Source organism: Primulina eburnea, chromosome 12 (assembly GCF_022965805.1).
Source record: "Primulina eburnea isolate SZY01 chromosome 12, ASM2296580v1, whole genome shotgun sequence".
In the NCBI taxonomy this organism is placed as follows: Eukaryota; Viridiplantae; Streptophyta; class Magnoliopsida; order Lamiales; family Gesneriaceae; genus Primulina; species Primulina eburnea.
The window spans coordinates 7,538,638-7,566,431 of NC_133112.1; the positions used below are offsets into that span (position 1 = coordinate 7,538,638).

Consider the following 27,794-nt stretch of genomic DNA (forward strand, 5'->3'; position numbering starts at 1 on the left):
ACTGTATCGTGTTATGACAGCTTTTAAGATTGTACGGGCGAACATACTCCTCCATGTGATGATAATTTTATTGGCGACTTTAATTTTGAATAATTATTCAAGAATAATATGATGATTTATTTGAATAATAATATAACGATGATAATTGATGTTTGGCTTAAGCGTCCACAAAATTCAAAATCTAATCCTTTCATCATTCACTGAAACACTTTAAACACCGATTCGGGACTCCACAAGGAATGAAATGTAGAAGATATCATACACGCACCTTCAAATTACGCCTTAAAAGAGCTGGAAATGGATAAACGATGATGCAAAACCAGCGCCAAGCGAATGAAGAACTGGAAAGAACCACAATCCATCGTTCCCAGGCCCAACAAAACGATATAGTTTTGTTATCCTGCACACCCACCGTGCACACCTCTGTGAGCACCGATGAGGTGTCACTCACTCATTGGATGCACAATTTTTCTATATTCCATCACATCCAATAGGTGAGTGACACCTCATCGGTGCTCACAGAGGTGTGCACGGTAGGTGTGCAGGATAACAAAACTATATCGTTTTGTTTTGTTATCCTGCACACCCACCGTGCACACCTCTGTGAGCACCGATGAGGTGTCACTCACTCATTGGATGCACAATTTTTCTATATTCCATCACATCCAATAGGTGAGTGACACCTCATCGGTGCTCACAGAGGTGTGCACGGTAGGTATGCAAGATAACAAAACTATATCGTAGTTTTGTTATCCTGCACACCCACCGTGCACACCTCTGTGAGCACCGATGAGGTGTCACTCACCTATTGGATGTAATTAGCACGGTTTTCGGAAATCTGTCATAAAATTCCGTCTTCATATGCAAAATTTGAATGACGGAACCAAACAATTAAATGCAGTCCGAAATTATACGTGAACCCTCGCGAATTTTAGAAATCTCTCAATCTATTGTGATTCTGGTGATTTATCAAGAACCGTCTTCAAATTTAGTGATGATTTACACTATTCCATCGCAATTAGACGGTTCACATAAAACATATCGAGGTTACACGTAAATCGTCGCTAAACCGCGAAGGTTATGAAGTACCATCAAATGAAAACAATCCGGAAAATGACTTTTGCCGACGAGAAGGTGCTTAATCCGATGATATCATACATTACGTTTATAGTTTTAAATAACAAAATATAATTTGTGATATTAAAATATGATTTTATATTTACATAGAATGTTACAACACATTACACACTCTACATGTCTATCATGCCTAAAAAAACTCGGTTATATCAGTCTTCAAGAACTCGAGCAAAAATGGGTTTTATCGAGTCGTCGTGGATCGAAAGAGATGCATACAATAATAAAAACCGAACAATTTATGATTTGTAAACTCGAATAATAAAAATAAAATATATTTCGAATGAAACCCCAAGATCAGTCAGCTACTGGTAAAAGGCATTAAAATAATATAACTAAAAATGAAAGTTTGAACCGCAATTATTTTATCAACACGACAATAATATAAAAATATGATAAGGTGGACGACGATGTCGATGAACACACAAATTTGAATGAGCAGAGGGAAGAGTTGGATGCTACAAAATTTCCGATTCTAACCACACAAAACACAGAAAGAAAGGACCATTCCCCAGACGCTCTAATACTAGTCGGGTCCAACTCTCAATCCCCCCCCCCCCCCCCCCCCCCCCCCGAAAAAACACACACAAAATATCATGAATATTATAAATGGTCCTAAGATCTTAAATCATTTAGGGGAAAAAAATACATATTAATAAAGTAATAGATGAAAGAATGCCACCTTTATTTCTTAGCTTTAGTCTCTTTTTTGTCTTCTTTGCCGGGCACATACCTGGGCAAGGTCAGCAGGGTGTTTACGCGGGAGACGCCTTCGAGAGCCAACCACTCTCTTCCCGTTCCGATGTTCCCCGTTTGGTCACCTTCTGCTGCTGCTGCTTCCGGACCTTCTCCATCTCCTGATTCAAGTGCCTCATTCCCAGTTCTGACTGTACCAGAACGGTTCAATCCGGTTGGACTGGTTTCGGGTGACGGGATATTTTCCTTGGATTTGGATGTCGAAAGTACAGTCTCGTTTGAGTCGAGGAAAAGGCAAACAACAGCACAGTCATCGACCTTAGAAGTTGGATACTTGGAACGCCAACACCTCACTGCCGACTCCACGAGAGTTCGAGACGAGTGTGAACGTGTGGGGCAGGAAGCGACAATGTCCACCACATCTTGGTTCGAAAGAACATCCCATATCTACAATACACGTACAAATTAGGTCAACTTTTACCTTTTTTAAAAGAAAAATAAAATATCATTAAATAAATATAGAATACAACCTTGTGTTACAATAATAAAATCAGTTATGACCAATTCAATCATTAGAATCCAAGGGATATAGCACAAAAGCAGCTCTTTAGAAATAATCTTCTAATTGATTAAAGGTCAATCGACGGTAAAACAACTGCAAGTGGAGCACTAGTAGACAGAAAAAATGGGACACCTAAAGAAACTAGACAGGAAAACACCACCACCCATGTCACAACAAAAAAAATATGGTGAACAGGACAGGACAGGACACGAAGAAAACAAATAAAGAGATTATAAGATGACCCTAGAAGTAGATACAAAATTGAATACTGCAATTGGGGGGGAATAAAACACTAGTCCTTACCCCATCAGTTGCTAATACTATAAACTCATCTTTATCGGTGATGCGCCTGTAAAAAATTTCGGGCACCGAAATAAGACCAAAGTCCTTGAGACAGAAATCACCAAATGCGCGTGCCATAGCAAGGCCGGGAGAGTCATTGTTTGGCAGCCACACTCTGGATACCTCAGGTTCATCCTGAAGGGAGAAAACGCGTCCTTTACATTTGCGTATCCTCTCTTCTTCAGCTGTAACAGAGGTGTAGATAAAATCAATAATGAGGGCCTGATATCAAGCTTATCTTAAATGCTTTGATTTCAGAGTTTAGTATTAAAGGTGACAGATCATGAAATAAGACAAAAAAAAATTATATATCTCTCGCGATTAGATTGCCCAAAATCCATGATAATTGACTTTTCCAGTACCTCATGCACATCTCGTTATTAAGGAAAAAAAAAGAGTTTCCACTTAGCCAGGATGACTATCACTCCAATCATGTTATAGAGGAATTCGATATTAATCAAAATATAAGTGTTAAAAACTTGGTATTTGTATCGACACCTCCACTAAAATCCAATGACTAAAGATAAGGATGCTAGTAATTGACCTGGGAAGATAAATGGGAGAACTGTGGATTTACAAAATTATTTTTTTCAAGTCTACTCTACTGAAATTCCAAAGTGCACAATTTTTGTAGGAGAATTAGCTGAAAATTTGGAGTCAGATGGGAAAAGAATCACCAACAAAAACCAGTAACGATGAATGCTTCTGCACCATAAATTAAAGATCTTGCATTCTTCTGGTTTCATAAACTCATGACAGTCTCAACCAATATATAACCAATATCATGGGAAAGAGAAAGAGCCTTACCTGGAAGATTAGGTTTGAGATCAACAGTCAATTGGACTGCAACAAGTGCGTTATTTTCATCTCTCATACCCAATACAGCCCTAGAGTCCCCAACATTTCCAATAACAAGATCCCGGCCCTACAGAAAAATATATTAATTGCATAATACATCGAAAACATTATCGATAATCACTTCTTATCATCAAGTTGTACCTGTTTCACCAGAGTCACAGCCGTTGTTCCACTGCAGAAGCAATCAATACTCGCATACATTCTCAATTCCCTATCCATAACCTTAAAAGCCTTCAGGAAAGAATCTTTCAATGTCTGAAAGACCTCTGAAGTCTTTCCAGTTTCGTCAACATCAATGGAAGCTCTAGCTTCCTCATCAGCAGAAACAAAGGAATTTTCTTCAGAGCATAAACTACCAGCAGTATTTAAACTGACCTCTCTAAGAACTTCATCGCTTTTTATATTAACTTCCCAGTGCGCACTTAGCTTAAGAGGAAGAGTATCTCGAACTTGCTTTGCGACCAAATGACCGTAAGGACCATGGCCATCAAAAACCCCACAGAAAACCGTGTCTGTCCTCGAGCCAAAATTCTGGATATCAAATCTCATAAAAAATCAGATAAAGGAAAACTTATGATGATAATAAATTATCTGTACAAAAAGATTCAACATTAGCTATAGTGAACATTATTAGCATGTGATAGTACAAAACCATCACACTTGTCAAACACTATTAGATCTACAATTTCCCTTCTCTGGAGTCAATAATCACAAGCTTATAAAAATAAGCATATATCCTTCTTCTGCTACCTCGCAAAAGTCTGACTACTAATATAACGAGCATGGACTATCCCGATCTTCGGCTCCCTCGGGGATCTTTTCCCATCTTGGGTTCTGATTTTCCATGTGTCATTACTCATAAGACTCTCCATACCAGGAGGTCTTGGGTTCGAATCCTGGGAAGGTAAAAGCTCCGGTACCTGGGCTGGAGAAGTCCTATGAGTAATGATCGCGCATAAGTGGTGTCGGGTCATTACAACTAATTTAACAAGCCCTCAAGGTTGGCATCTTGACATTTGGGTCTCTCCTTCAGGTCCCAAACACGTAACACGAATAGGTATTTGTAAGATCGAGAACTTGAATTTTAGTAAAGCGCTAAAGCTCTGTGTATTGGTATCAGAGCCAAGATTATATATTGGAATTGGTGCAATTATGAAGAATGAGATTGTTGGAAAGCAACAATTGTTTTTACTTGTTGAGCAATTGAAACATAGTGTTGGGCTTTTGTATGGCATAAAATATTTGACTTGCACCACCAAAACAAGCGATAACTTTTAATTAAGCAACAACAATTTAACCATTTGTTAAAGACTTAAAAGTATAAAACTACAGAGCTAGCGACCTCTTTTGACCAAAACAAGCGATAACTTTTAATTAAGCAACAACAATTTGACCATTTGTTAAAGACTTAAAGTATAAAACTACAGAGCTAGCCACCTCTTTTTGAGCTCTTAGTACTGGAAAAACTGTATTAATTAAATGTCAGAACCATGGGTCACAAAATTTTCTTAACTTTTTGCGCACAACAATATACAATCAACATTTACATAATATCACACGTATTCCCCAATTTTTGACTTGCAAGTCAGGGGAAAGGGGGGTTTAAAAGTGTAAATCCTATTGCTTGAGAAATCCCTACAAGTTGAGCTTCTGAGAAAGTGGTTTCAATAGCTCATTGTTAACTGTGGGTGTTCGAACAGAAATGAACATCCAAATTTATTGATTCAGTGGATATATATTTCCCCAAGGCTTAGTAATGAATAGAAGTAAAGCACAAATAAAGAAACGGCAACCGTGAATCTATTATGTACAAGAACCATGAAACTCACTAAGTTGTGGAAAAGTACTTAGCATTGGAAGATTTAAGGACCCGCAGTCATAAACGAGAGCGTGTATGATCATTTCTAACAATAAATGTATTTAAAAATATAAAAAGCATAAGCAGTTTTCAGCTGAGTACAACATTGTCAAATGACAAATGAACATTTGATAAAAAAAACTGGCAAACGATTCAGTGCAGTGATTTTATTTTAACAGAAAATATATGGTTGAACAGCACATAAAAAAAGGTTATGGCTGACCTCATGTTAAAGACAAAATTACCAGAGATCTCATAATACATCAAATCACAGTAGACTTTATCCTTCTCATTTATCCTTAATCACAAGCATCAAGGTAAGGAAAGAATGAGCTAACCTCCCAAACAATCATGGCATCTTGATTGGTTCCTTTCTTGCCCTGCTGGCTAAACAGTGAAGCAATCTCACTCGAACCATTCAAGAACAGCCGCCCAGGCGTCCGATGAAGTCGTTCTTCTGCCCTAAAATCAAAGGATGAATTTCGAGACCCGAGTCTCCTTTTCGACCCCTTCCTCTTTCTAACTCCAATAGGAGAACCAGGAAGAGGGCTGCCCCTGCTTTCACCAGACAAGCAGGACCCCATCCTTAGGGCCCTGATTACATTCAGGATGCACTCCAGACCAGCCAGGCAGTCACACTCCCTATTCTCCGTAACTGGATCCGTCTCAAAAATCCAAGTCCAAAATCCTCCAAAAGGTTCTTAAGTTTCCCTAAATCCTATATCCAACCCAGAAAATACACATAAATTGATGACGATATTATCCAGTTTATCAAAGAAAAATACACTCATCCATAGGGAAAAATTCAGCCTTGTATTCAATACAGGGGTAGAAGAATAAGCTTCCAATCCAACCTATAAAAAAAACACAAACTTCCAATTAGCCCTTGTCTATCAATAAACTTTATAAAAAGAAAGACGCGTAAAAGAACAACAATCACAGAGAATAAACTAAATATCCCCTTATCTTTCTGCATGTAAAAGGTAAAAGGATTGAGCACAAAGAACCGACTACAACAAAAACAAGAAAAAAGAAAGAGAAACGCAGATCTGGAATAAAAATTGAGAACCTTCCAAGTTTCTGTATTGATGAAATGCACTTCAATCTCTTAAAGGGGCCCCAAATCCAAAAAAGGTCTGAATTGGAGATCAACAAATAAGAACCCACTTAACATAAACCTTCCAAAACCAGACTCTTCAATAAATTGCAGAAATGGACCAACAATTCGATCTTGGAAGCAGATAGAGGAAACCCAAGAAGCTCGACAGTTGATCAATATCAATAGATGATTCGCACCCCCGAAATCAGTACGTCAGCCCCAGCTCTTCTATATTCTTTATACATTTATAGTTTTCATCTCACCCCAAGAATTGGTCTAGATTAAGAGAGAGAGCGAGAGGGAAATAGAAGACAAGTGGTGCCTCGCAAGTTTAAAAAACGGAACGAGGAATTGAATTAAATGGTAAGAAACGAAGGACGCCAAAAGAAGAAGAAAGAATCAAAAACGAAGAACGGGGACAGAGATTTGGGATCGCAAGAAAGCCGCCGATAAGGCCTTTCTTGTTAAATGACAGAAAAAAAAAAAAGCGAAAAAAAAAAAGAGAAGACTTGGTCAGTGTTTGTTTCTGTGTGAAAACTGTGAAACTACTCAGCCACAGATTATCCATTTTTCATTTCACGATGGATATATACTTAGTGATTGAAACTTTGTCTGTAACATAATATTAAATATTTGAAATATTATTTAATCAATTTATAAAATAAAAATTGGAGATTTGTAATTTGTTATGAATTTTATAATTATTATGTTCGTACACATTGTTGTGTATAGCAAAAAATCTATTTTTCTATTGAACTTGATTTCAATAAAAATGTAATAATATTATGGTAGAAAAAAGAAAGTTTTTTTTTGGTGTTGAAAAGAAGGATAAAAAAAAAAGAAATGTTATTGTCTTTTTCAAACAGTTTTTCTAACATTCTCAACTATTATAATATATATATATATATATATATATATATATATATATAATAGTATGGGAAATACTTCTTATTAAAATTAAGAATTTAATATTAAACTAACATATCCTATAATAGATAATTATATATGGTGATTACTTATGGTACATCTTCTAATGAGAAAAGTTTAGGATGATATGTCAAGTCTCGAGCTCGATTATATCAAAATCCCTCCCACAACTGAAAAAAATATAAATAGATAATCATATATATTATATATAAAGGTCGAGGAATTTAGTAATATTCTTGACAATCGTTAGTTTTTACAAAAATATCTATCTGATATCTCATGGATAGGCCCACTACCCACGGCACATCCCTAGCCCAAATGGGAGACAAGCCCATCAAGGGCCCAGGTATTCTCCTATAAATACCAAGTTTGAGTGTTCAGTTGATTCATTCACTATATTGTTTTTCAGCAGCACCCTTAGTTGCTCTCCACTCATATCCTTAGTCTCTGACTTGAGCGTCGGAGGGACTATGCTAGGACACCCTCCTGGCTCCATTCTAACGGTCTTATTCGTGATTTCAGTCTCGGGAAATTTTGAAACATGCGTCTGGACCGGTGACACTTGCTGGAATCGAACCCTAAATTTCCCGTGTGAAGTGAGCTGTAAGGTTGGACTTTTGAGTATCCAACAATGAGGCGGAGTATGAAGCTGTGTTGGCAGGACTTCGAGCAGCCCGAAACGTGGGAGCTACCCAGGTACTTATTTTTTCTGACTCACAGCATGTGGCACACAGATGAAGGGAATATATGATGTGAAGAACGAAAAACTTATTGAGTATGCTCGAGAAGTCAACAGAGTCGGAGAGAAATTCACAGATATTACATTTGAACAGATTCCTAGTAAAGAAAATGAAAAGACGGACACTCTAGCCAAAATGGCTGGAACAATGAGAAGTTGGAAGACTAGAGATGTGGTATTACAAGTTACTCATACCTCACACGAGTTCGCCTGCAGTTGAACAGGAGGAAGAGGATTGGAGAACTGGCATAATTGATTACCTGAAAGAGGGGCTGATAAATCTCGAGAAGCTCATAAGTTGAAGATAAAGTGTTCGCGCTATGTGATAGTTGAGGAAGTGTTGTACCGAATGTCTTTTGCAGGGCCACTTCTTCGGTGCTTGAGTTATCGGGAGGTTGATTATGTGCTCCGGGAAATCCATGAGGGGTTCTGTGGAAATCACCTGGGAACTTATGCTTTGGCTAGGAAAGTGTTGCTCGCAGGTTATTGCTGGCCATCAGTGTTGCATGATGCCCAAGAACTAGTAATTTCTTGTGATAGTTGTCAACGTCATGCCCGGTTGCAGCACCAGCCGACCGCGATGATGAAGACTATCCTAGCTGCTTGCCCCTTTGACCAGTGGGGAATAGATATTGTGGGGCATTTCCTTATAGCTCCTACTCAAAAGAAATTCTTATTGGTGGCAGTTGACTATTTCTCGAAATGGGTGGAAGCAGAGCCGTTGGCAAGAATCAATGAAAATGAAGTCCTGAAATTCTTGCGGAAGAGTATAGTGTGCAGATATGGGGTGCCTAGAAGATTGATATCTGATAATGGGAGACAGTTCCAAGAGGCTAACATCCAAGCCTGGTGTAAAGAAATGAAGATCCAACAAGTCTTTACGTCTGTAGCTTACCCGCATAGTAATGGGCAGGTGGAGGTGACTAATCGGACGCTGATGAGGGGTCTGAAGGTTCGACTTGGCAATGCTAAGGGAAATTGGGTGGATGAATTACCAAGCGTCTTATGGCTGTACCGAACCACTCCAAGAGAAGGAACCAAAGAAACTCTTTTCAGTTTGGTCTATGGTAATGATGCAGTGCTCCCGGCTGAGATTGGGTTGGAATCGGCAAGGGTAATGTTTTATGACGAGACAATGGTGTGAGACGCGCCACTGAACTTGATATTCTGGAAGAAAAGAGAGAGACTTCCAACATTCACATGGAAGCTTATAAGAACCACATTGCACAGTCTTATAATCGGAGGGTCATTCAGAGAAACTTCAAGGTAGGTGACTTGGTCCTGAGGAAGGTGCAAGAAGAGCATAAAGGAAAGTTGCACCCAAAGTGGGAGGGTCCCTTCAAAGTTATCGAAAGACCGAGCTTTGGAGCCTATTACGTGGAGAATGAGCAAGACAAGGCGTTGAAGAGGCCTTAGAACGCTTATCACCTTAGAAAATATTATTCTTGATTTTCTTGTTGATGTAATTCATTTCGAATTTTCCTATGTAATCAGTTGGGATTCAATTAAATCAAGTTTTTCTTTTCAGTTCATAAATGTTGTTGTATTGTGAGGGTGAGAAAAAATAAATTTTCCTACTAAGGCATCGCCTAGTAGAGGAGCAGAGTGTATGAGAAAAATAAAATTTTCCTACTGAGGCATCGCCTAGTAGAGGAGCAGAGTGAAGGAGAAAAATAAAAAAATTTTCTACTAAGGCGTCGCCTAGTAGAGGAGCAGAGTGAAATAAAAACATTAAAATTTTCCTACTAAGACATAGCCTAGTAGAGGAGCAGCGTGCATGAAAAAATTAAATTTTCCTACTAAGACATCGCCTAGTAGAGGAGTAGCGTCCAGGAGAAAAATAAAATTTCCCTACTAAGGCGTCGCCTAGTAGAGGAGCAGAGTGAAGGAGAAAAATTAAAATTTCCCTACTAAAGCGTCGCCTAGTAGAGAAGGAGCGTGCAGGAGAAAAACTAATTTTTCTTACTAAGGCATCGCCTAGTAGAGGAGCAGAGTGAAGGAGAAAAATAAAATTTTTCTACTAAGGGATCGTCTAATAGAGGAGCACCGTGCAGGAGAAAAATTAATTTTCCTACTAAGGCATCGCCTAGTAGAGGAGCAGCCTGCAAGAGAAAAATTAAATTTTCCTACTAAAGCATCGCTTAGTAGAGGAGCAGCATGCAGGAAGAAAATTAAATTTTCCTATTAAGACATCGTCTAGTAGAGGAGCAGAGTGCAGGAGAAAAATTAAAATTTGTCCGCTAAAGGTTTCGCCTAGCAGAAGAGTTAGGAATGGAGGGGTGGAGATGTGAAGTTTTTATTATTAGGGCCATAGTTAATAATGGAGAAGTAGTGAAGAGATCGAAAATTGTACATTACCTGCTTAAGATACGTCTAGTAGGAAAGAATGAGAGTTGGAGATTTTATTGACCCTAATGGTTTAATAACATCAAATATAAACTTGGAAAATTAAAAGGTAAATTCAAATGCAAAATACTCAATGTTGCATAAAGCGAGTTTCATACATGCCGAAAGTGCACAAAAAAAGATAACCAAATGTTAACGTCGCAAAAGTCGCATAATACTACGGAAAGTAAAGCAGTGCATTACATGACAAATATGGCCCCAGGGCGTACATCATCTGCATAAATGAGAAAATCGCATAAATAAAGGAGTACGGTCTAAGGATCAAGAGGGAGACTCGCTATAAAATCCTCTATGTCAATGAAGTCGGTGGGAGCGCCTGGTGGGGGGTAGCCATGAGCCTTGAAGAGATCAACGCACCCTCGAAGCCCACCTCCAAGTAATGATAAGCTTTAGGACCGCAAATCTCATTGAATTCATCCGACTTGAGGAATTCTTCTTTGAAGGAAGAGGCTTCTACAGCATGTCGCGCCTTGGCGTTTTTAAGTTCAGCTCGTGAATTCTTTAACTCTTCTTTCAGCTTCTGGTTCTCTTTAGCTTGGTCCTCTGTCAGTCGCTGAAACTCCTGTTTCTCCTTCAGAAGCTCACCACATCGAGCTTGGGACTCCGAAAGCTCCTTAACATCTGTCACTTTTGCCTTATCTATGGTCGCCTAGAGTTGTTCGCGGAGAACCTCGCTTTCACATAAGTCGCGATCGGCATGGGACCTGATAAGGTCGGCGCGCTCGGCCAACTCCCCGAGATACATCATGCCCTGAATAAGATATATAAGAGTGAAAATACGAAAAGAAAATCATGCATATATTGAATATCAGTCTAGAATCTGGAGTGAGAAGTATACCTCAGCGATGCTGCTGCATGTCCGGCGGGTAAGATCAGACCATCCCAGTGAACTCAAGAAAGCTGCGTCCGTGGAGGAGGGGAGCTGAAATAACAGCTTCTGAGCTATGTGAGTAGGACCCTGGCCCACGATACCTGACTCTGGGGTATACAAAGGGTGTATCATCGGCCCAGCAGGGTGCTCATCATCTGATCCAGACGACTCTGGGGACGAAGCGATGGAGATCTCGGATATCTTGCACTTCCCTGCATGTTGTACTAACGGGCTGGGATCAGTAGACGTCTTCTCATTACCAGATGGGGGATGGGACTCAGCATGAGGAGGTGGGGAGGAGGCTCGCCACTGGGTGGAGGAAGACGAGCATGCCTTCTTCTTCGCAAGGCTAGGCAAGCCAGCAGGTTTCGTCGCAGTGGTAGAGCAAGTTCCCTTCATCCCTGTCTTGACTGCGGGGGTAACTGATTTCTGTGGTGCTAAAGATGAACTCTCAGACTTCTTCTTCACAGCCTCGCGGAGCATTACGGTATTCATGACTTTAGTACCTGCAAGCAAGAACATTGAAACAAATGAGAATATTATCAAGGAACGTAATAAATAAAAGAAAAAAAATATGAAAAATGAGAATATCTACCAGCATTCTCCTTCAGCTTAATTTTTGCTGGACTTAAATCGACGTGGCACAGGAGATCCTCTGGTAAGAGTTGGGGAACACTAAAGCATGGATCTCATAACACTCTCATTATGCGAAGATAGTCCTTATCTTTCTTGTAACCCTTAGAAAGCTTAGGCTTGGTAAAAGTAGTGTACCAATCCGTGAAACAAGTCAATTCCTTAGGGGGCTGAATAAAGAAAAAAAATATCTTTTCCAATCCTTCACATGACTGGGGCCCCATCAAAAAGTTTGTGGCTAGACCGGGAGGTCACATAGAAAGGTCATTATTTCGACTTGGAAAAAACCAGGAAATAGGAGAACGTGGTGCAATTTAGAGAAAGGTCTAAGGCCCGGAATAATACGGCGAAACAGCATATCGAGCGGAAAGCATTGGGAGTGAGTAAACCTAAATGCACATGGTAAGAATTGTTCAACTCCTTGAGGAAGTCACATAAGGGAAAACGGAGACCGGCATCGAGATGGTTTTGGAAGAAAGTATAGTAACCCTGGGGAGCTCGATATGGTCGGTCCTCTGGGCCAGGAATGATAATCTGGTGAGAGGAAGAGATATGCCACAAAGTCCTAAGCTTTGAATCGATGATAGGAGGAATATGAGATGACAAGTGACCTTACCGTAAGTTATCGGTGTTCGATATGTTCATCTGTTGGGTCACATGACAAACTTCTTTGCCAGGGCGGCTATGGGTGGTGACTTCCTCCTCATGAGAATTTAGGGTAAATTCAGGATCAGCTAGGGAAGTCCTACTCTCGCCAGACTCGCTAGACCTGCTAGACCTCTCGGAACCATCGAGGAACTAGACTCGAAATCGGATGAAGACATAACTATTAAGGATAATTAAACAAGAAAATGAGAGAACTGACCCGGATAAGACTTGAAAAAATACTCAAAGAATTAGATTCCGAGAACAAGCAGCCGATTGACACGAGGGCTTCCAGGCGAGGGCGAGGCGAATGCTGGGGCGGACGCGCGGGCAAGGGAAAGGAGGCGAGCACTCGGCAGGGGCGAGGGCGAGCAGGCGCACCGAGTGGGCGTAATCACTCGAGCAAGCGTGCGTGATCATGTGGGGCGAGGACGCGCCTGGCGCGAGTGACCACTCGGGCGAGGGGGGAGTTGGTGGAGGGACGAGGCGCGCAAGGCGAGGGACGAGCATACATGGTGCCGGGCGAGAGCTTGGGCGTGGCAAGGGCATGATTGTAGGGCGAGGCAGGGGTGAGGCGTGCAAGTGGCTTGGGTAAAGTGAAGACAGGGCGAGCGTGCAAGAGGCTCGGGCGAGGCGGAGGCGAGGGCGAGCGGGCGAGCATATGGGTAAGGGCGAGCAGGCGAGGGTGTTGTTCGGGTGACAGGGCGAGCGTGAGTTTTGGGAGCAAGTGGAGGAGAGGAGGGACAAGGCGAGGGCTTGTGCGCGCTGTGCAGGCGAAGCGCGCGAGGTAGGCGAGGGGTGAGGCGCGCACTAGCTAGGCGAGGTGAGTGCTCGAGGGCGTGTGCGGGGTAGTTCGAGGGTGATGGTCGGACGAGAAGAGGGCGAGGGGTGAGGTGAGCGGCGAGGGTGTGGGGCGAGGCGTGCTTGCAAGGGCGAGGCTGGGCTGGGCTGGGGAGATCGGTAGGTGAGGACGGTGCTGTGCAGATGAACACTCGGCGCGGCTGCTGTGCAAGGGAGAGCGCAGGGCGCATGGGCGGTCGATTGACGGAGGAGCGTGCAGGTGAGGAGTAAGCGGGAGAGATCTAGTGACTGAAGGGAGTAGAAAATTCTGTATGCGAGAAGTAAAATTGAAGTGAGGAGGGGACATCTATTTATAGGGGGAGTCCAACCAAATCTTTCTTTTCAAAGCAAGATCATGATTTGATTTGTTTCCAAATTTTTGGAGATTGACAAGCGGCAGAAAGAAAATGCACGACCTCATCCTTGCGAATGATTGTTTCTGAAGAGCTTTTGGGCACAAACCCCACCGACTTGATCGGGCAGGACGATCCCCGCGACCTGACCAGGTAGGTTGATCCCCGTAATTTTCGCAGCGGTAAACATTGTTCGATAACGACAAACCAAATAAATTTTTCTAACACGGTATGCTCTCGTCGCCGATGAATCGAGAACAAGCCAATTAATCGAACTTGGAACATACGATTCAATTCGACTCGGGAGGGGGAGACTGATGATATCCTATGGATAGGCCCACTACCCTTGGCCCATCTCTAGCCCAAATGGAAGACAAGCCCATCAAGGGCCCATGTATTCTCTTTTAAATACCAGGTTTGAGTGTTCAGTCGATTCATTCATTATATTGTTTTTCAGCAGCACCCTTAGCTGCTCTCCACTCATATCCTCAGTCTCTAACTTGAGCACCGGAGGGGCTACCTCATGACACCCTTCCGGCCCCCTTCTAACGGTCTTATTCGTGATTTCAAGTTCAGGATAATTTTGAAACCTGCGCCTGGACTAGTGACACTTGCTGAAATATGACTCTAAATTTCCTGTGAGTATCAATATAAATTTAGATAAATAATATGTAAGGACCGTGTATTGTATTATCGTAAATCCTATGTGATTATCGATAATTAATGAAATTGTCATGGATTAGGTATTTGATGTATATCGTGACAATGGAATTGAGAATGAATATTGGATATGAATTGACGTTGTAAGAGCTCGATTGGAGGCCGGACGCCAAAAATAGTACAAAAATAAAACATTTGTACAGTACGAGTGGCGCCCGGGCGGTAGAAAATTACCGCCCGAGCGCCAGGGCTTATGAAGCGTGTTCTCGGGCAGAACATGCCGCGCCCGAGCGGTAGTTTTTGACCGCTCGAGCGCGGCACAAATGCGATCCGGGGGCAGAATGTCTCGCGCTCGGGCGCGAGAATTCTACCGCCCGAGCGCGAGAGCGGTGGAGATAAGAATGAGTTTCTTTCTTTCGTTTTCTTCATTTTACATTTCAGAGTTTCGAGAATAACCGAGAGATTTCGATTTTCTTTCGCCCGAATCGACTTCGAGACGTTGTCTAAACGCGAGACAAATTATATATTTGTGATCGTCGCGTCGAGGGCTTCTGACTGAGGTAATTTTCTTCGAGTTCCAGCAGCTTTAAATATCATAGTGCTGGAATAGCATGTATTTGAAGTTGAATTTCTGATATGTAGTAGAATAACCGACAAGAAACTTGTATTCGAAGTCGGAATTAAATTATGATATGATTTTGATTTGATATGAATTTTTGAAGTTTCAAATGATATTTGAAACTCATATTAATGATTTTGGAGTATGTTATTGATTGAAATGAGTATGTAATTGATGTAGATAAAGTGTTATATCAATATCTTCAGGCTACATCAACTGGAAGCGAAGAAATTGAGGTATGTTGCGACCGGGTAACATACGACAGGTATCTGTATTATATGATATATGTCGGATTGATTGGATTGATTGGATTGAGATTATGTGTCTATATGCCCTATTTGTTGATTTATGTGGCATACATGACATTGAGATTTGAGTATCGATGTACAAAATAAATGTTTTGTTAACACACATCATTTTATGCATACATCGATACATGACATGCACGTTGAGCTATGATCCTTGGATACCCTGATATGATTTGATTGGATTCCGGGGTTTGTGAACACAATCGCTATGCCGGTATTATATGACCCGTAAAGCATAGACAATTGTGGCCCCATATGATTGGATATGAGATTTGGGATTTGATGGCGCTTAGCCGACGCTATCATACATGTATCCCATATTGGCCGGTGTGTCAGCTCGAGCATTTATTTGATAGCGATTCGATTGATTCTGACATGTGCTCAGTGGATGGGCATTTGACCCTATACCTCCACGACATACATGCATTGCATACCATATATCATTGTTTAGATATCTGTGGTATATATGATTGGTTGTTCCATACGGAGCTTTGCTCACCCCCAGGGGGGGCTGTTGTTGTCTTTGTGTGTGGACAATGGCAGGTACTCCAGGATATCAGGAGACCGACGAGGGTGCTTCTGGAGGGAGTCATAGTTTGAGTTGAGGTTTATATTTTGTTCCCAGTATATGTATATGTATCTATATACCGGGGCATGTCTCGAGGATATGAGTTGTTTGTATATGATTGGTTTTGATTTCGTGTGGGCATGTTTTATGATTTGAGATTAAATACTATTTTTAGTATTATAAATCTAGAAGAGATGTTTTGGGCTCGTCGTAAAAGAAATTTTAAACCTGTTTTTCGCTGTGATTACTTAACCCTAATCAAATTGTGTTATAATAACGATTAGGAGCTAAGGGCCCCACACAATATTTTCATATAATTTAATAATAAGTAAAATAATATAACTAACTTAAAAAATTCACATATTATATGTACAAAATACATATTTAAGATAATTACATTATCCTTATCCAAATAATAATTAAAATTTTTTGTAATCAACTTGATTTATTAATGATCATGATAATCATCATTAATTTACATGTATCCATAGCTAGATGGTATGTATTAGTATTTTTAAAATTACTCCTTTATTGTGTTCCTTCATTTTTTATGGGAATTTTGGTAGCTTTTATGACTTTATATTCCGGGGCTCCATAATTGAATTTTCTCAGGTGTTCTCTAATTTTCTTTTTTGGTATGCTCGGTTTAATGGGGAAAATATTCCCCTAAATTGAAAATAAAAAATAAAAATCTATCATTTTCCCAACTATTTTAAAAAATTTTGAAGACTACCATTTTCTTTTTACTTAATAATTAAATAATGGCAATTGATAATGGGGCCCATATAAATTCCGCACATAATAAGTCCATTTTTGACTTGATCCCTCTGATCTCATAATGATAATATTGACCATTAATAATTTTGACGTGCTTTTATTGTAAAGGTTTACTAATTAATTAATATATCTAAAAATGGCAATTCATCTTTTACATGTAACATGACAAAAAATTGTATTTAAAACTCATGTGAGACAGTCACGTGGATCGATTTTATGAGATAGAATCTCATATCCGACTTGACCCATAAAAAATATTATTTTTTATATCAAAAAAATATTTTTCACTCTGTATATGAAACCGGGTTGATGTGTCTCATAGATTTATACTAATCAGATCGTTCCACATTAACCCTACTAATTATATTATGAGATAAATTTCTTGAACGCTTTAATTGATGGCAAAAACTTGTGTGAGACGGTCTCACAGGTCGTATTTGTGAGACGGATCTCTTATTTGGATCATCCATGAAAAAAAGTATTTTTTATGTTAAGAGTATTACTTTTTATTGTGAATATGAGTAGGGTTGACCCGTCTCACATATTAGGATCCGTGAGACGATCTCACATGAGACACACTCTTAATTGATACATGCCCAACATTTGGAACAACTGATTGAAATAAAAGATAGGTTAATTCTCATCAATAATAACAATAAAATGATTATAATTTAAATTTATATTCTAGCTGATTTCTTCCTATCATTTAAAGTTCACGTTTTTGAAATATGTTAGATTCCAGATCAAATTGTAAGAATTTTTATAAAATAAAATATAAAAAAAAACGTTGCAACCACAACTCATGTGTCCATGCTAGGACAACACTAAACATGGGTCTTTTGATGTTCCCATGCACATATTAATATAATTTGGGCCCCAAATAAATTTGCTGATGTTGGATATAATATAATATAATATTCACAGTTGTATCGGATTCAGACTCTGGACATATGAAAGTCCAATCGACACGTATTAAGACATCGCATGAGTTAAAATGACAGAAGGACGAGAAAATAAATGAAAAATATTTTATAATTTTTTATTTTAATTGTTATAAAATTTGAATCAAACTCCATGTAATAATATTGAGTCTCATTATTCAGATAAACCAACATGATAGACTTAATATATCATTCTTATATTCTATTCAGAGTTTTATTTAATTCTCGCGGTTTATTTTTGGGAGATTTGCTTTTAAATCCTCGTAAGCATAGTTGTATCTATATTCAATCCAGTCGAAAAAAAAAATTTCTACAACCCTTGATTTACACAAAAAATTTATGCAATCTCTATGCCTACATGTGTTTTTCGGATGAAATTCAATTCAAAATGTTGAAAATATGAAACTGATATATATGATTCTTTTGAGAGAGACGCTGGTATGAACCAAGTAACTGAAACCGAGGAAGTTGAATGTGAATCCGATGATTCTGTTGTATTTTTGAAAGAAATTTTGACAGGGAAAAACGTAGGAAGAAAACACTCATCTCTGGATTCATCTCCAAATCATCGATCTAATATCAGTAAGTTGTGTTCATGTTTTGGTCTGTTTAAAATCTTCTGATACATCTGGTGATGCAACCTTGGATATTAGTTCATGTGTGAATCACCGTGTTAGATGTGTTATGAGATATCATGTCAACGTATCTGAGGGATACATCACCAAGATTTGGTGTAACATATTGATTCTCGAGGTTAAACTTTATTGAAACATGATATTAGAGGTTTTTTTGCCACTATACGAGTTGCAATGTTATAATATCTTGTGTGTATATCTGTGCAATGTTATAAAAATAAATGGGTACGAAGAAGCCGTGGAACGTTCTTGTTCATAAAATATATATGTGCTTATCATTATATAAAATAATTTAAAGGGGAAAGACCATGACCATTGTGTAAATTTTAAAAAAGGAAATTGAGAAATGACATGTTTGTGTCTGATAGGACCATGTCCTAAATTCTTGTTGAAAATCATCATCCTAGAAAGATCACCTAGTTTGTATTATTTCTAGCTGTGAATTTGGCAACTTGTATTTTATTCATACATTTGACTTCATAATATTAAATATACAAAGAAATTATTCTGATGATTAATGAGGAGACATATCTCTTCACAATTTGGTTGTCTCTTAAAGAGTCGTAGACAGCTAGCTGTGACTGGCTCTTTTTTATTTTTATTTTTTGAAAATATTAATATATATTTTAATACTCAATATCTACATTCTACACTTTCTTTAAATATATATATATATATATATATATACACACACACACATATACATTCTACACCACTGGAGCAATGTACACGTTTCTTACCTTGATTACACATAAAGAACTCAAATTCTAACTAGGATTGTTCTCCTATGTGTGCAAAGATTGACATATTGTACTATGAAGGTTCGAGATTGATCGATGATGATGAATTCAATTCTTTACAAACACTTTCTCAAATAAGTTTGTTACATAGTTTATTGAACAAACGTGATTTACAACGACTACGAGTTTCATTATCATAGAAAACGATTAACATTTCATGAGCTTAAATTTTTTTTGAAAAACGATATGATTTTATATATAAAGTTATTTATATCCTGTGACAGAAAATTTTTAAAAAATTATATTTTGTTCACAAAAATATAGGATCTCAATGCACTAAAATAAAGTAAATATATTCCTCCAAACTTAAAAGAAGTGAACCCAAAATTATATTTATATTTATTTTCCTATTCTTGAAACAAAAATGATAATTATGTAATTTGCATCGAACAATATAATGATTTATTACCGCCAATTCTTCTATGCATGGATATATGCAACTCCCAATGATATCACGAGTTACCTGAGCACGAATCACATTTTTCCTGGCAATTTTTGAACCTCGTTTTCCTCTAGTGCACAAGCCGTCTTGTTCGCCCCGGACGATGAATAAGCAAGAAGTTCGGATCTCAACTCCTTCAACAGCCTTCCGAGATAGTTTAGCCCTTCGCTATCTCGACCTCCACCCCAAAACAGATCGTGTGGCGAGGCTTCCACGAGGACTGATGATGCAGCAGTCGAAAGTAACATCGAGGTTAAATTAGAATATGTTAAAAACTACACTTCAGGTCACTCCTCGAGCCCACACAAGCGAGAGTAATTGTGTCTGCTAGCAACTAATTCGAACCAATTCTTACTTTACACACAAGATTAACCAAGTTAGAAAGTTATTGTAAAACTTTGTAGACACTTGCATATTCATCTCAATAGTCGTCGTTGTTAGACTGTATATCAGAAGGAATAAACCTAAACATAAGCAGATGTCTTCAATCACTGACAGTAAGAAGCATCTTTGTAAGACTAGAAAAAAATTACGATGGATATTGGTCAGGAACCTAGCCCTCAAGATATGATCAAATAACTGTTTTGGCATAAAATGCTTCTCTCCAGAGTTTTTGTATTCTACCCAAAGCATTCATACTAATCAAACAGTATCACAGACCAACAAATGAAACTGGAAAAAATCCATGTTAAAACAAAAGCAATTCAACTTGTTATACCATAATATCACAAGGTCATATCCATCAAGAGAATTGTAGAAACATATCATATGGGAATAATTGATGTAGAGTTTTTGACACATGATTGTGTTTGTCTCACTAACTTGTAGACATTCCACCATGTCTCACTAACTTGTAGACATTCCACCATTTTTGGTTCTGATATCCAAAAATAAATAAATAATTTTATTGCAGAAGTCTCCGGGTCATCAACTATGTCAGTTAAAACAAAGAAAAAGTGTGTTCATGCTAACACCACATGTCCAAGGTAACCAGGGTCTTTAAGTGATACCAAATCAGGGCGTTGCATCTGCATTTTTCTTCCTAGTCGTGCTGCTTCCTCAGGACTTTTAGCATTTTTTATGTCTTCGAAGCAGTTCTTTCCAACAGGATCATCTACTCCGACAAACTTATGTGCCTACAAATTAGAGAAACTTAGAAAAAATCTACAGAAGATGTGTGGAAATATTACTGCAGCTATAAACCAAGGAAGATACCTGGTAATAGTGCTCCACACTTTGCCATGTGGAAAAATCACCATTTTCACCAGGCATTTGAATTGGATGCAAAGAGAAGTTTGAAAAGGCACCACAAGGATCCCACGTTTTATAAAGAATATGATGCTTGTTTCGTAAGGAGAAACAGTAGGATCGATAAAAGAATTTTCATCTATAGATGGAATCATAGGTGCTAAGTCAGGAACTGAGTGAAGAAATCCACTTACAAGCATGTCAGGACCAATCTGTTTTTCATGCATCACACATATTATAAAAGGAAAAGAATTATAATCCTAACTGGAAACAGTTATTTGAAGGGGTAGACCATGTCTGCTTTCTTCATTCATCCATTTCAGAAGAGGGTTTATAAAGTCATTGTAGACAACACAAAAGAAGACAATGGCAGAAAGCAAATTCATGTTAGGAAGAACAATAGTATATTCTGAAACTCTCAGTAATTTTTCTTATTTTTCAATTTTTCTAGTTCTACCAATTTATACAGAGTATTTTAGCTTAATTCTAGCCCAATCCAGTGACGAAAGGAACTATACAAATTTCTCCTTACGTATTTAGGAAATAAATATTTACAAAATATGAAATATTTTGATTTCTATTTTCTCAACACTCTCCAACAAGTTGGTGCAAAGATATATGTCATGCCCAACTTACTTCTGAAGTCTTCAAATTTCGGTCTGATGTGTCCTTTTCTCAATGCGTCGGCAATCTGCTCTTCAGAAGTGACAAAAGATATACATATGATTCCATTCTCCATCTTCTCTTTAATGAAATGTCTATCGACTTCGATATGCTTAGTAGGATCGTGTTGAACAGGATTCTTAACAATACAAATTGGAGACTTGTCATCACTTTCATGAGAACCTATGATTCTAGTTGAGTTCTTCTAGAACCAACTTCAGCCACAATGTTTCACGAAATCCATTTGACATTGCTCTCAATTCTGCTTCAACACTGCTTCAATCTACGACTTTTGCTTTTTACTCCAAGTAACAAGATTTCCCCATAGGAAGGTACAATAGGATATGGATCCAGTCCAATCAGCATCTGTGAAAAGTTTCTATACTTCTTTGATTGGTTTCTTAAACAAAAGACCTTTTACCGGAGAGTTCTTCAGATATGTTAAAATCTTGTGTATTGCCTCCAAATGTTCTTCATATGGTGAATGCATGAACTGACTAACCACACTAACAGCAAAGGCAATGTCAGGTTGTGTGTGTAAAATATAAATGAGCTTTTCCACAAGGCGCTGATATCTTCCTTTTTCAACAGGAGTTCATTTTTGTTCTAAACTTAACTTCTGATTTGGATCCATAGGGGTATCACTAGTCTACATCCGCTCATCCATGTTTCCTATAGCAAATCCAAAACATTTTTCCTATGTGACACATAGATACCTTTTCTTGATCTAGCAACTTCCATGCCCAAGAAATACTGTAGTCTGTAGAGGACCAAAGTCTTTAATCTCAAACTCGTATGCAAGTCTATTAAGTCGATAAAAAAAACAATGCACAGATAAAAAACTTAGGCTGACTACTACCTAGAATAAGGGAAAACAACTGAGAGTATTTCACACTTAAAGGGAAAACAATACAATGCAAAGTTAACTAAAATAAGGGAAAACAAGCGAGCGTATTTCATACTTCATGTGTGCAACTTATAGAGAACCATTATCGAAATAACACGAGGACTGGAGAAGGTTTCAAGATCATCTGGGTAAGAAAGGATCAATTTTTTTTTTTATTGTAAACGAAAATTTTATTAGAACAAGAAAACAAATACAAAAAAGCGGATGAGAAATCCGAAAAAAAAAACCGCAAAGAAAGAAAACTGCTACAGAAAGAACCCAATTTTCAATGATAGCCAAACTTACCACCTGCTGCCCCTGTAATAAATAGCATTCCAAAAAATTGGCAACAAACAGAATTTTCAGGTAATCGCATTTCAAAATATTGATTCTGTTGTTATTAACGTTGAGGCGTGATTCAATGGAGTTCACTGGAAGAACTCTTGTTCTCTTGTGTGTGCTACGTGAGAGAATTGAGAAGAAGAATTGTAGAAGAAAATGCGTAAATCTTATTTCACAAAGGAGAGTCAGGAATACAGTTCATTCTACTTCAATGATTGAAGAGAAGACTTTTTATATACAACTAATATCTCATAACTGCTATGTCTAGTATATTCCCTCTTATTCTTCTTGCCAAGATGAAATCTCAGCCACTGATTTAACAATTCTCCACCTTGGCTAGATCTTCATCTTCCTCCAGACACAATGACCTTGTGCAATATCTGAACTTTGAACCAGGTAAGGATTTAGTTAACATATCCGCTGAATTCTCACTTGTGGAGATCTTCTCCAGCTTCACCTTCCCTTTAGAGATTACCTCTCTTACAAAATAGAGCTTGACATCAATGTGTTTAGTTCTTTCATGATAAACTTGGTTCTTGGCAAGGTGAATCCCACTTTGACTGTCACAATACACCTTAGCTATTGTAGTCTCTTGTGGCTTTAATTATGCAACCATCCCGCTTATCCACAAAGCTTCCTTGATTGCTTCTGTAACAGCTATAAACTCAGCCTCTGTAGTAGATAGTGTTACTACTTGCTGTAAGTTGCACTTCCAACTCACCACATTTCCATGATATTTAAACACATAGCCTGTCAACGATCTCCTTGAGTCCAAACAACCAGCATAATCCGCATCTACAAGGCCTTCAATAACCTCTGTACTCTCCTTTCTTTTTCCATACAGCAATCCCACTCCAAATGTGCCCCTGAGATACCTAAAAATCCACTTCATAGCCTCCCAATGGTTCCTGCCTGGTTTACCCATATACCTACTAACCAGACTTACCGCATAGGCAAGGTCAGGATGGGTGCAAATCATGGCATATGTAAGTTTTAATACGTGAGATTTGGGAGAGGTAATCTCTTATTTCCACTGATAATAAAATGAAGTACAAGGCTTAATAAATAGGCTACTGAAACCCTAAGGCTAACAAACTAATCTACCCAAATATTTAAAATACAAGGATGAGATAAAAGATATAACCATCAAACAAATCAACCGATATGATTCTACCAACTAATAAAAGATCCTAATCTAATCTGATCTTTAATCTTCAACACTCCCCCTCAAGTTGGGTGGTAAATGTTGATCATACCCAACTTGGATACCAAGTTTTCAAAGATTGGTCGGTACAAGGCCTTAGTTAGGATGTCTGCAACTTGTGTGTGGCTGGGGACGTAACAGATTTTCAGTGTCCCTTTCTCGAGCTTTTCACTTATGAAATGACGATCGATTTCAACATGTTTAGTTCGATCATGGTGGACTGGATTCTTGGCAATACTTATTGCTGCTTGATTGTCACACTTTAGTTCGATCACTTGATGTCCTCCTACTTTCAGTTCTGCTAATAACCGTTGTAGCCATATTCCTTCACACGTACCATTGGCCAAGGACCGAAATTCGGCTTCTGCACTGCTCCTTGCTACCACAGATTGTTTCTTGCTCCGCCATGTTACAAGGTTTCCCCATATGAATGAGCAATACCCAGATGTGGATCGTCTGTCAGTGGAAGATCCTGCCCAATCAGCATCACTGTATATTTGTATATCTCTTAGAGCTGTCTTCTGAAAACATAGTCCCTTTCCAGGTGATCCTTTGAGGTACTTTAATATACGAAAAACAGCATCCATGTGTTCTTCAGTCGGATTGTTCATGAATTGGCTAACAACACTTACAACAAATCCAATGTCAGGCCTTGTGTGTGATAGGTATATCAGTTTACCTACTAATCTTTGGTATCGTCCTTTGTCGATCATTGGACTTTTCTCATTCTTTCCAAGTTTTATATTTGGGAGAGGTAATCTCTTATTTCCACTGATAATAAAATGAAGTACGAGGCTTAATAAATAGGCTACTGAAACCCTAAGGCTAACAAACTAATCTACCCAAATATTTAAAATACAAGGATGAGATAAAAGATATAACCATCAAACAAATCAACCGATATGATTCTACCAACTAATAAAAGATCCTAATCTAATCTGATCTTTAATCTTCAACAGCATACATAAGACTACCCACAGCATTAGCATAAGGGATTTTCTCCATGTACTGCACCTCTTTTTCAGTTTCAGGAGAATCCTTAAGTGACAGTTTAAAATGTTGAGCCATAGGAGTTTGGACTGGTTTGGAATTATCCATCCTAAACCTCTTCAACACCTTCTCAATGTAAGTCCTTTGAGAAATAAAGAGTTTATTTGTATCTCTATTTCTCTTGATTTCCATACCAAGGATCTTACTTGCTGGCCCCATCTCTTTCATTTCAAACTCACTCTTAAGTAATTGTTTCGTCACCTCAACATCAGTTTGACACTTAGATGCAACTAATATATCATCTACATAAAGTAATAAATAAATGTCAATTCCATTGTTACTTCTCTTGAAATAAACGCAATTGTCAAATTCACATCTGTGAAAATCAACTTTGATCATATAAGTGTCAAACCTTTTGTACCATTGGCGTGGGGATTGCTTAAGTCCATACAAGGACCTCTTTAAATGACACACCTTCTCTTCTTCCCCTGCTACCTTTGTTGTAGGCGTAATAATTTCCCACGAACTATGAAAGTATATAGTCTTAATTTAAGTAATATTAAGCGAGAAACACTCAAGTAAGAGCTTTGTTCGAATTTCACAGAAGTCGAGGCTGGAGCACATGATACAGTATCAAATCAAATTAGAAATATGTTAAATCAAATTTGACAAAAACTTGTGTGAGACCGTTTCACAGGTTTATTTGTAAGACGAAACTATTATTTGGGTCATCCATGAAAAAGTATTACTTATATGCTAAGAATATTACTTTTTATTGTGAATATCGGTAGGGTTGATCCGTCTCACAGAAATGAGATGAGACTCACTCATCAAATTTTAACTCGAAAATATTTCCGTATTCGAAAATATTTTAGCTTAATTCTAGCCCAATCCAGTGACGAAAGGAACTATACAAATTTCTCCTTACGTATTTAGGAAATAAATATTTACAAAATATGAAATATTTTTATTTCTATTTTCTCAACACTCTCCAACAACTTGGTGCAAAGATATATGTCATGCCCAACTTACTTCTGAAGTATTCAAATTTCGGTCTGATGTTTCCTTTTCTCAATGCGTCGGCAATCTGCTCTTCAGAAGTGACAAAAGATATACATATGATTCCATTCTCCATCTTCTCTTTAATGAAATGCCTATCGACTTCGATATGTTTAGTAGGATCGTGTTGAACAGGATTCTTAACAATACCAATTGGAGACTTGTTATCACAGAATTTCATGGGAACCTATGATTCTAGTTGAGTTCTTCTAGAAACAACTTCAGCCACAATATTTTACGAAATCCATTTGCCATTGCTCTCAATTCTGCTTCAACACTGCTTCGATCTACGACATTTTACTTTTTACTCCAAGTAACAAGATTTCCCCATAGGAAGGTACAATAGGATATGGATCCAGTCCAATCAGCATCTGTGAAAAGTTTCTATACTTCTTTGATTGGTTTCTTAAACAAAAGACCTTTTACCGGAGAGTTCTTCAGATATGTTAAAATCTTGTGTATTGCCTCCAAATGTTCTTCATATGGTGAATGCATGAACTGACTAACCACACTAACAGCAAAGGCAATGTCAGGTTGTGTGTGTAAAATATAAATGAGCTTTTCCACAAGGCGCTGATATCTTCCTTTTTCAACAGGAGTTCATTTTTGTTCTAAACTTAACTTCTGATTTGGATCCATAGGGGTATCACTAGTCTACATCCGCTCATCCATGTTTTCTATAGCAAATCCAACACATTTTTCCTATGCGACACATAGATACCTTTTCTTGATCTAGCAACTTCCATGCCCAAGAAATACTGTAGAGGACCTAAGTCTTTAATCTCAAACTCGGATGCAAGTCTATTAAGTCGATAAAAAAAACAATGCAAAGATAAAAAACTTAGGCTGACTACTACCTAGAATAAGGGAAAACAACTGAGAGTATTTCACACTTAAAGGGAAAAAAATACAATGCAGAGTTAACTAAAATAAGGGAAAACAAGCGAGCGTATTTCATACTTCATGTGTGCAACTTATAGAGAACCATTGTTGAAATAACACGAGGACTGGAGAAGGTTTCAAGATCATCTGGGTAAGAAAGGATCAATTTTTTTTTTTTTTTTTTATTGTAAACGAAATTTTATTAGAACAAGAAAACAAAATACAAAAAAGCGGATGAGAAATCCGAAAAAAAAAACCGCAAAGAAAGAAAACTGCTACAGAAAGAACCCAATTTTCAATGATAGCCAAACTTACCACCTTCTGCCCCTGTAATAGCATTCCAAAAAATTGGCAACAGACAGAATTTTCATGTAATTGCATTTCAAAATATTGATTCAAATTCAAAGCTTTCTCAATAATACAAACATCATATCAAGGTATCGACAACATGTGGTTGATAAAGGAGGCACCACGCTGCCAACCTATGTACTTTTTGTGGCCAACCAATTGCTTCATAAACGAAAAGGGCCACTAGCAGTAACTAGCTTTTGTCGAACATCAGATGTCACTGGAGTCTGGCAACGCATTTGTTGTCTTAATTCCAAGAAGTTAAAAGGCACAGGATGATAAGTTCAACATAGAGCAAGAACCTAAATCCGCAACGATGCAAGCAAAGGTCGTACCTTTGTTGTAGGCGTCATAATTTCCCACGAACTCTGAAAGTATATACTCTTAATTTAAGTAATATTAAGCGAGAAACACTCAAGTAAGAGCTTTGTTCGAATTTCACAGAAGTCGAGGCTGGAG

The 27,794-nt window shown here is 38.2% G+C and overlaps 1 protein-coding gene and 2 long non-coding RNA genes across 6 annotated transcripts; 1 reads left to right on the top strand and 2 right to left on the bottom strand.

Moving 5' to 3' along the window:
• Window positions 1–1,443: 1,443 nt before the first annotated feature.
• On the bottom strand, window positions 1,444–7,090 carry LOC140806898 (probable protein phosphatase 2C 33). 2 transcript variants are annotated; one of them, XM_073163429.1, is made up of 6 exons: window positions 6,520–7,090; window positions 5,789–6,168; window positions 3,734–4,123; window positions 3,542–3,659; window positions 2,696–2,919; window positions 1,444–2,277 (listed from the first exon to the last, which is right to left on the bottom strand). In XM_073163429.1, the coding sequence occupies exons 2-6, from the start codon at window positions 6,032–6,034 to the stop codon at window positions 1,819–1,821; spliced, it is 1,437 nt and encodes a 478-aa protein (XP_073019530.1). In that variant the 5' UTR covers window positions 6,035–6,168; window positions 6,520–7,090; the 3' UTR covers window positions 1,444–1,818. The 2 variants fall into 2 exon arrangements, with proteins under 2 accessions (XP_073019530.1, XP_073019529.1); XM_073163428.1 differs by having other exon boundaries at window positions 5,789–6,304.
• Window positions 4,130–5,519, top strand: LOC140806899 (uncharacterized). The gene is made up of 2 exons (XR_012112598.1): window positions 4,130–4,910; window positions 5,007–5,519. It is a non-coding gene; the product is annotated as an uncharacterized lncRNA (long non-coding RNA).
• Window positions 7,091–20,002: 12,912 nt separating the features above from the next.
• Window positions 20,003–27,742, bottom strand: LOC140807975 (uncharacterized). Of its 3 annotated transcripts, none has more exons than XR_012112782.1 (3): window positions 22,341–27,742; window positions 20,929–21,173; window positions 20,003–20,849 (listed from the first exon to the last, which is right to left on the bottom strand). It is a non-coding gene; the product is annotated as an uncharacterized lncRNA (long non-coding RNA). The 3 variants fall into 3 exon arrangements; XR_012112781.1 differs by having other exon boundaries at window positions 21,598–27,742; XR_012112783.1 differs by having other exon boundaries at window positions 26,079–27,741.
• Between the last annotated feature and the right edge of the window lie 52 nt (window positions 27,743–27,794).